At 34.3% G+C, this 10,643-nt stretch overlaps 1 protein-coding gene across 1 annotated transcript in view; it reads left to right on the top strand.

Annotated features, from left to right (window-relative positions):
• The first annotated feature begins 569 nt into the window (after positions 1–569).
• Positions 570–10,643, top strand: part of tmem170b (transmembrane protein 170B) — a 35,884-nt gene continuing 25,810 nt past the window's right edge. The window contains exon 1 of the mRNA XM_087295266.1: positions 570–909. Within this exon, the coding sequence (XP_087151392.1) occupies positions 756–909 (154 nt within the window). The 5' untranslated portion in view covers positions 570–755. The remainder of the gene's footprint in view (positions 910–10,643) is intronic.

The following is a 10,643-nucleotide window of genomic DNA, read 5'->3' as shown; positions in this document are numbered from 1 at the left end:
ATATTAATAATAATAATAGGGATAGAAGTAGTTGTGGTGGTAGTGGTAATAGTACATTTAATCTTTTATTTTTTTTTAAATATTGCATGAGCAGTCGTAGTTAGTTAGAAATTGTGCCAACAGCAATATACACACTTTTATAAATCGATACAGTATAAACATTACCTAGGAATACTGATATTTTTATTACTACTATCAACAACAACAGCAATACAATTTATTCAAGTTCTTATAAAATTATTCCATATAGAAAAATACAAAAATTTAATTAGGATAGACAGATAGATAGACAGACAGACAGACAGACAGACAGACAGACAGACAGACAGACAGACAGACAGACAGACAGACAGACAGACAGACAGACAGATAGATAGATAGATAGATAGATAGATAGATAGATAGATAGATAGATAGATAGATAGATAGATAGATAGATAGATAGAATAGTACACAATTTCATTCATAAACTGCAGTATTTGGTCGTACTGTACATGTGATGCTCACCTCCCTTTAAGAGCGCGGCGCCTTTAAGCGCCTTGCAGAAGCGCCGGTGCGCGCGCGCGTGCATCTGTGTGTGTGACAGCGAGAGAGTGCGCGTGAATGCGAAAGTGTGTGAGTGTATGTGTGTGTGTGTGTGTGTGAATGTGTGTGTGTGGATGTCAGCCGTACCCATCATGGCCCCTGAGCTGATGAGACGGACCGGCGCTCTGCCATCCTCCTCCAGCGAGCAGCGGCGCCGGTGAAGAGCCTCCATGTGTCCTCCATCCTCGGGCAGATTTCTGAGCAGAAGGGCCGCGCTCCAGCCGCCCGGCGCGAACATGAACAAGGATTACTCCATTAATCTGTCGGTGCAGCAAGTGCTCAGCCTGTGGGTCCAGGGCGAGGCGACCCTCAAGCACTTCACAGGTATGTGCACGCGCCGGAGAAAGAGCCGGTCAGGCGGGTTCATGTGTCCGGCTCATCCATCCGGTCAGTCTATTGTATCGGCACACATATACACACGCGCGCGCGCTCTTCTCAACAAGGTCACACATCACTCTTGATAGAAGATACTATGTGCTCGCATGCTAAATAAATTATACATCATGTACAGTATTTACATGCGTTAATAGTGTGCATTTCCGGAAAACTACATCTGGCCAGACGGGAGCCCATTGGGCTATATCATTGTGCTTTGATGGGCTATATAAGTATATTGAAATTAATGATGTGCACATTCATCTATTGTGTGCTCACCATCATGAAAATTAGTAAACTAAATGATGATAAAATTATTAAAAGGTGTGGTTAACAACATACTACACCTCACATGGTCAATTTCTGTCATTTTTTTGTACATGATCATGATTGTCATTCAGAATCACATGATCATCTTTCATTTGTGTATTTACAATATATATATACACACGATACATATACACAAAGGCACTGTATATCAGCGAAACCATGATGCATACCACTATTGAAGAGCTTTATATGTGTTCAAAACAGCTTTAGCATGGTACTTTTTGGCTTTTTTATGCATACCTATACTGTAGTATTTTAACTAACTACTATAGTAAGTTCCCTGTGCAGGGGTGGATTTAACCAATAAGCAAGGTAAGTGGCCGCTTGGGTGCCAGAAAATCTCGGGGCCCCCAATAAATATCTATACCTTTAAACTATATATAGCAATGGTTTCTATCATACTTTGTATGGTGAGAGTCAAATATAGTTTAAACATAATGAATATTATTTAATATAAAATAAAATGGAATATTATTATAATAGTGTAATGTCATGTTATAATAATATAAAATAGTATTACATCGACACAAATTTGTCCACCACCCCCAATCAAAGAGCAGTTTAATTATTTTTTGTTGTATTTTTAGTTGTAAATTGCATTTTAAGAAAACGGATCACTTAATATGTGGAGATTTTATTAAGATAAAATGTAGAAAAGAAGTTTGAGTGATATATATATATATATATATATATATATATATATATATATATATATATATATATATATATATATATATAACTACTAAATAAATAAAATAAAAGTCGAAAGAGTGCATTTTAGGACTTTTGGACCCCGTGCTTGGACTTGCTTAGGGCCCCCAAATCACTAAATCCACCCTGCCCCTGTGCCGTCTGTTTTGTGTGGTTAACAACATAACACATCTCACATGGTAAATTTCTGTCATTTTTTGGAGGTTTAAAAAAGTACATAATCATGACTGTCATTCAGAATCAAAAGATCAACTATTTATATATTTATTTACTGTATTTTTACTTAAAAGCACAATATCTCAGTGCATCCGATATTACTTTTATGTGTTTAAAAGATAGATTAGTAATAGTACTTTATTGTTTTGTGTATAATTATAGCATGTTTACTATAGCAAGTTCCCTGTACCATCTGCTTTGCGTGGTTAACAACATATCACATCTAGCATGGTGAATATCTTCCATTTATTTTAGTAAATTGATGATTTCCATTTATTTTAGTAAATATGATTGTCATTCTGAATCAAATGATTTTCATTTTTATATGTTTACTGTGATTTTATGTAGTAGTCAAGGCACAATATATAATATATCATGAAATTACCACTATATTTGTCTTCAAAACACAGCTTTACCATGGTACTTTTTTGTTTTGTGAATAACTAGTATTTTAACTATAGTAAGTTCCCTGTGACATCTGTTTTGTGTGGCTAACAACAGCATATCACATCTCGCATGACACTTATTTCGGCCACTTATTTGCATTGTAAAAAAAAATATATTAAATGATCATCATTATTTAAATATATTTACTGTCATATGTATGAAATAGCCCTACTTAAAGGTCTCATTATGTGCTTTAAAATGTGCATTTTTTATTCGAGGTTTGACATAATCTCAACTGAAACGTGAAGAGACGGTGATGCATATAGTAGCTCCTCCCCTTTTCACAAACAGCCAATAGCGTTTTGTTTAATTAATGCTCTGCCAGTGTGAGTGTCAAGCGCATCAAATGAAAGCAAATGTGAAGCGTCTTGAAGGGGGCGGGGCATGTCAGATACTAGAGAGCCATAGATATATATATTAGATGTCGCCTATCCTGTTGTTGTCTATTGGAAGGAATGCGTCAATAGAGCCGCCATTTTGGAACAGGGTAGCGCTCCTTTGAAATGAATGCGGGACCAAGGAACAGTGGAGGACTGTGGCTGTGACTGTGGTTTTTGGCAGCGCAGCATCTCGTTGTCATATTTCTTTTGCATTGTTTGTTGATTTTATTCAACAAAACTAGCATACGCCGAGTATTAAGTGCGAGTTGGAGCTACTTTGCCTTTTGGTGAACGCAGTAAGTGACTGTTATCATCAATAATGCTACCTGTTTATCACAAAAGTTCAGAACATACAAAAACGTAAAAAACTTAATCTTACCTATGAAATGTTCTGCCTTTGTGCTTTGTTTTCTTTGTTTGCTCGTTACGTGACGCATGCTCAGGGTCCCTATGCGACATCTAGTGTATATATCTATGCTAGAGAGCATTTGATTGGTCAGAAGATTTGATAAGAAACTGAGGCCCTTCAAGTCCGTTTAAGGCAAGTCAGTTCACTCGGCGACCATCTTTGAAACGCCTCTCAGGCAGAATGCTTGGGCATTCTGTTTGAATGGGGACCCTACTGAAAAATCCAGCTTAAACCAGCCTAGGCTGGTTGGTTGGTTTTAGCTGGTAGACCATGCTGGTTTTAGAGGGGTTTCCAGCCATTTCCAGCCTGGTCTTAGATAGTCAGGCTTTAGTTTAATTTCTAAATGTTCGTATCCCACAAAATCTGCAGAAACTCGCATCTGGTCCGATCCCCTCCCCTGGAGAATTGTCATTGTATAGCGATCGCTGATTGGCTCCTGTACTAGAAGGCAGGCTTTATTCGCCAAACAGCGATCGCTGATTGGCTCCTTTAATAGAAGGCCGGGCTTTATTCACCATATTGACAGCTACACTGTTGCCCAATTTAAAAGTATACAAGTGACATGTCTGTGACGTCTGACGTGAAAAAAACAAACAAAAAAAAAACATTGATCCATTTAGGTGGAAGTGACTAACTACAAGTTTTACATGTTTGGATCAGTTATCTAAACATGAATTTTGTCATTGTTTTGTACCACACTAGCTTACAGATACCCTTTAAGGCTAACATACTGATACTAGCAACCATAAAACGTTATTTTAATTTCACTGGACCTTTAAAGGCACAGTATATCAGCAAACACCATGAAATTACAATTATGTACGTGTTCAAAACATTGCTCTTTTATTTTGTGCATGAGTATATCATATTTGTATTATAGTAAGTTCTCTTTTGAGTGTTTAGTAGTGCAATCTGCTTGTGGCAGACTGTAAATTGCTTGAGCAATCAGCCAGTCTGAAAGTGGACCTTTAAAAAAGCATCACACCATGTCATTCATTAAGCTCCAGTTAATCTTGAGTCACTGCATCGTTTTTGGCGGCTCCAGGCTCGTGTAGTGGAGTAATCATTAGTAATTACCATCAGCATATTGCTCTCCACATGATACTGTGCTCTCGGCTTCTCTTATGCTGCATTATACACTCTTTGGCTTTGTAGTGTCTGCTTGCTATGATCATTCCTGGATAGCCAGCTTTGTGTTGGAGCAGGCTGTTAGTCAACACCAGTACAGTGTAAATCCATTCAATGTCAAGGGTGTGACCTGCTGTGGAAATTCTCCCATGGTGTAGTTCATTTCCTTTGTAAGGGTCCAGATAAGGTACAGTAGCTACACCCAGAGCATTTCAGAAACTGCAGCAATTAATTTTTTTTTTCCTTAAATGTCTTGCAGTTAGATGGCGTTACGCCTTAGATTGATTTGTTTTTGGCACATATAAAACATACAGGCATTTTTCTTCATCAAGTTTACATTAATGAAAGTGTTTTTAATAAAACAACACAGATTTATTTATAGGAAATATTTATTAAAATGTATTTTAGACACTGAACATCTTTAGAAATAGAAAGATAATATATTAAATCACGCAATATATATATATATATATATATATATATATATATATATATATATATATATATATATATATATATATATAACAAAAAATACAAAGTACATAACATCAATAGCATTTTATATATTTTTGTTTAATAAAACTATTTAATATTTTTCCCTAACATATTAATTTGGTCTACAAATTTTTGGATCATTATTTTGTTAGCTCCAGTTTTGGCTTCAGTACTGAATAATAAACGTTATAAGTACAAAATAATATTGTAAGGCATCCTATAGAATTAAACAACTTTCATCTTTATATTAAGACAAAAGTTCTGTAGACAACTGAAAAAAAAAGAAAATAAATAAATTTGCAAATAATATTGACCCTAACAGTTTTTCAAATAAAAATAAAAAGATTTAAAGATGGTTTTTTTTTAAACTTGACAAATTGCATTAAAAAACATATTAATTTGGTCTACTAATTTTTGGATCATATATATATATAACATATTATTTGGTCTACTAATTTTTGGATCATATATATATATATATATATATATATATATATATATATATATATATATATATATATATATATATATATATATATACACACACACACACACACACACACACACACAACGGTTCTGTGTTTCCTGAATCCGATTTGCTGATAGCCTTGGCATTTTCTGCAATACCAGAACCCCTACTGCCGCCTCACACTCAGCAGATCAATAGACTCACTACAGTTTGACCAATATTGCAGCTGTTGGATAACATAATGTACTTTTGAAGCTCTTTTTAGGTAAGAATGTAGTTGTTTAGATTGCAACTACGCAGTTTATTTATAATGATAGTGGTTATTTTAAATATTCATAATTTAAATTATGCAACAGAAACAGCAAAATAAGCCTTTAGAGGAAAATTTATTGAAACTACAGCTGATAAAATCATTATAAAACGAGTGACTTTCTTAGTTGTAATCTCTCTTTTGTATGTTGTAGTGCTGTGTTTATACCATATAATTGTAGTGTATTGAGTGTGAGATGGGATTCACATTTTTAGAATGATTGTATTTTGTGTTGACTCTTTGTATAACTTTTTGGTTGGTTTGTTTCTAATTAGTCTCAAGTTTACGCTACTGCAGAATAGTTCAGTAAAAAAAAGAAAGAAATAATGCCTTCATGCGTTTAGTGTTTTTTTCTTATTACAACCACAACAGTAATGTTATTCTTGTAGTGTTTGCTTTGCTTTAGCTTTTCGGGGTTAATTATTGTGATCTCCTGATTGCGACAGCGAAATACTGGGAATGTCTCTAGACTGATGGCATTTCATGCCGTTCAGACTTATAATCTTAAAATGTAAGCAAAATCACCAGCAATGTCATCTCTTTAGATGTTATGCTAGAGAATCATTCAAATACTAGCTCTAAAGTAATGTTGGTGAATTAGCTATGGTTTCTGCTGTTCTGACGTCAGCTGCAGATGTGAAGGAATGGTGGAAGAAAGTAGTTCCTCATACAAAAGGGTTTTTAGACTTTCCGTGTTTAATTTTAGTTTTTAAACACACGATTATGTCGTTGAACTGTTGTATAAACGCAATATCACACTCGTAGCAGTGCGATATGGCTGTATATCATCACTAGTGGGGCACTAAGGCACTCGGCCTGCTCATACTGTATACTGTATATATATATATATATATTTAAAAAAAAAAAAAAAATATATATATATATATATATATATAAAAAATATATATATTTATATATATATATATATATATATATATATATATATATATATATATATATATATATATATATATATATATATATATATATATATATATATATATATATAGACATTCCAACCACTTGATTTAAATTTGACTTACAACATTTAAATTAAATTTTAATTAAATTATTAATATTTAAATGTTTAAACTACGCATTTTACTTTCATTTATGTCTATAATTTCACAATATTTGGGCTAAAATAATGCTTCATGTTTTAAATCATAGGTTTTATATTGCGTTTGGTCACTTGATGTTAAAATTCCCTGAAGCAAATGTATAGAACCACTAAAATAACTCCTGACTCATGAAGTCACTGCAGTGAACAATGATATAATATAAACCGCGGAAAATAAGTGGAATTGGTCCCACTTTATATTAAGTGTCCTTAACTAATATGTACTTACACAGGAACTAATTGTTTGTTACAATGTACTTATTGTATAAATACATGTATTTATTGTGTACTTATGCTTAATTTAATACCTGTATGTAATTACATCTGTAACTAGCTTCTGTAATTACATTTGTAAATACACTGCTGACCATTACTTACACCTTAACCCACCCTTAAACCTACCCATACCACCAAACCTGTCCATAACCCAACCCCTATCCCAATTTAAGAGCACCACAAGTGTTCTCACATACATTATGAACACAGTAAATACATTGTATTTATTTTTTGATGCAACTACATAGTAGTTAAGGACACTTAATATAAAGTGGGACCGTGGAATTTTTCTGAAAGACAGAATGAGCTACATAAGCATAGGCTGATTTACAGTGCATTAGACACACGACACATCCGACCTTTCACTTCCCAGATTTGGTCAGATTATAAATTCTGCAATCTAATGGACATCTGGCATGACGCATAACAGGACAGCCTAGAGAGAGGACGGAATAATTCACAAAAATAATAAATAAAAATCCTCATCTCTCACCTTCACGTTATTCCAAAGCAATGTGAAGTTTTAACCCTTGTGTGCTGTTGGGGATGTTTTCATTCACTCTAAAATGGAATTATTTAAATATGGTAAAATATGGTAGTGTACTGTAAAATACTAGCTTTTTTTTAACAGTAAACTTCTGGCAACCACATCCAGGGGCGGACTGGGACAAAAATTCAGCCCTGGCACTGTAGCCATACCAGCCCACATTACCACAACGACACAACCCCACCCACAGACACGCTCATTTACATTCATTGGTGTAGAGATGGTGAAATAATATAAGCAGTACCATTCATTCATTCATTCATTTTCGGCTTAGTCCCTTTATTAATCTGTGGTCACCACAGCGGAATGAACCGCACATGCATACCCCAAAGTGATTCTTAGCACTTGCATGCTCGGTACTTGTTAGAAACTTTGTGGAGAGAATAAAGAATCAAAATAATATGGGGTTGATTGCATCATGAGAGGATTATGAGAGGATTAATTACATACTGTAACCTATGCATGTATTTAATATTTTACTTTAAAGGTTAGCTATGTATTCAGAGTTCACTACTAATGCCTACAGCACTATGGCTATAGCTATAGGTTCTTTTGCATGTTAGACTATATTGCTAGTAGCATACAGCAGTCTGTATAACCTAAATCACGTTATCTGCTGATAATGACATTTTAAAATGTGTAGGAGTTCTACGCTAAGCTTACAACTATTAAACACTGTAGGTTACAGTCAAGAACTGTCAGAAGAAGCATGAATGGTGTTAAAATTACCTAGCATGTTTTAGTATAACGACTTATGGAAGTATATGAAGTATATTTTCTGTTTTCTTACCTGCTCTACCGCGCTACTGTGCTCCGATGCAGCGGCCAGATTGAATATATATATATATATATATATATATATATATATGTGTGTGTGTGTGTGTGTGTGTGTGTGTGTGTATATATATATATATGTATATATTTTCCCAGAGATGGGTTGCGGCTGGAAGAGCATCCACTGCGTAAAAACTTGCTAGATAAGTTGGCGGTTCATTCCGCTGTGGTGACCCCGGATTAAAAAAGAGACTAAGCCGACATGAAAATGAATGAATGAATATATATAATTGTATATATATATATATATATATATGTATATTAGGGATGTGCGGAGCAGCCGGTATTTGTATTTGTATTTGTTGAGGGGGGAAAAGTATTTGTATTTGTATTCGAGTAAAATTCAAAATGGCGCAAAAATATATATTTTTTCTATTACTCTTCTAATTTACGTTATAGTGAAAGTATTGTTTAATTATACCCATTATATAAATTATAGATATGTAATATTGGTTGTTGTTATTGAACATGTGACAAGAAATGTCATTGAAAAGAAAATAACATAGAAGCCATTATCTCATCCATGGTTAAACCAACAACTAATAAAATACCATTGTGAATATTATGAACCCCACCACCACCGTTCTTGTTGAAGGACACTGAATAGACAGAATAAAAACAAAAAATACTTCAAAAAACTGTTCTTCTTCTGAAAGAACTTCTTTCCAATGCACAGAATTCCAAAAACTAAAATTAACTAAATAAATCTAAATAAAACCCTGCCTGGGAGATCTGGCAGAACAAAAGTATTCTATATAATACTAAAAGATACAGCCCTGCTATTGTCATCTGCCTGCCACAAAACAGACACAAAGTTTGTTTGTTATTTTTGTTTTTTATGTTTGAAACTGACTTGCTGGGGCAGAATGTGGCTGTGTTCATGGTTTGGTGCTTGTGGAGGATTTAGCAGAACATAGCTGTGCTGATTGAGGGGATTGATGCTTGTGGGGGGTTCACAGACAGTATCAGGAGAGGATGCTTTTAGTGCATGTGATAATACATTACATAGAAGGATGTTTCTCAGTGATGGGTTGCAGCTGGAAGGGCAGCCACTGCGTAAATCATATGCTGGATAAATTGGTGGTTCATTCCACTGTGGCAACCCCAGATTGATAAAGGAACTTAGCCGAAAAGAAATGAATGATTATGCATAGGAGATGTTGACAGATGTTTAATATCTCTGCCGATTTCACTTTTGCACACATTATACAGTACGAGGCTGAATCCAGCTTCTTATTCGCAGCTTCTTATTGACGCTATGCGGTCCACCTTAAAAACCGCGACGCTTCCGTTTTTCAGCTTCTTATTCGCGCTCATCTTAGGGGCCGTGTTTATTTATGTTTCTTTTTGAAAAATGAAAAATGCTAAATGAAACTGATATAAGATAGAAAACGGGCTGCAAGCATGAAATCTAATTGCATCATTGATTAATTATTGACAGTGCCATCGTTTGAGTACAACATATTTTTGTTTTTTTTCCAGAAATAGTCCTTTATGAAGACTTCACATGACCCACCTATGAATAGACAGTGCCTGCCTCAGCAAGGATTTCAGATACAAAATAATTGTTTTATTAATTCAAGTTGTAAAAGTTAATGCATATGTTTTATCTGCAAATACTACAATTTGTATTAGATTTTAGTAGCTTTTTCTGACACCCACGCCTGTAAATACAATTCAAGTTTTGTTAAACCTATTGTTTCAAAGAACAGACAATGCACTTCTTATACACCTTTTTATACACCTTATACAAATAAATGTGAATTGAACTGAATGAGCTATTGCATAATTGAATACTGTACCATGTTCTCTCTAATATTACACAACAGGTTAATAGTATACGTCTATACACGCGTCTGCATATGTATAAGTATTTATAATTCTATCCCATTGAGAAGACAGACCTAAAAACGATCAAAATACAGTCATTTCAATAAATGCCCAGTTGGAGGTGCTATATGCCAAGTTTTTTGCATATTCATTTAATGTTTTATTTTTAACTTTTATGTAT

This window comes from Danio rerio, chromosome 19 (assembly GCF_052040795.2).
Source record: "Danio rerio strain M-AB ecotype USA chromosome 19, GRCz13ab, whole genome shotgun sequence".
NCBI lineage: Eukaryota > Metazoa > Chordata > Actinopteri > Cypriniformes > Danionidae > Danio > Danio rerio.
Note: the sequence above shows the minus strand (reverse complement) of the source record. Positions and strands in the feature narration are given on the sequence as shown.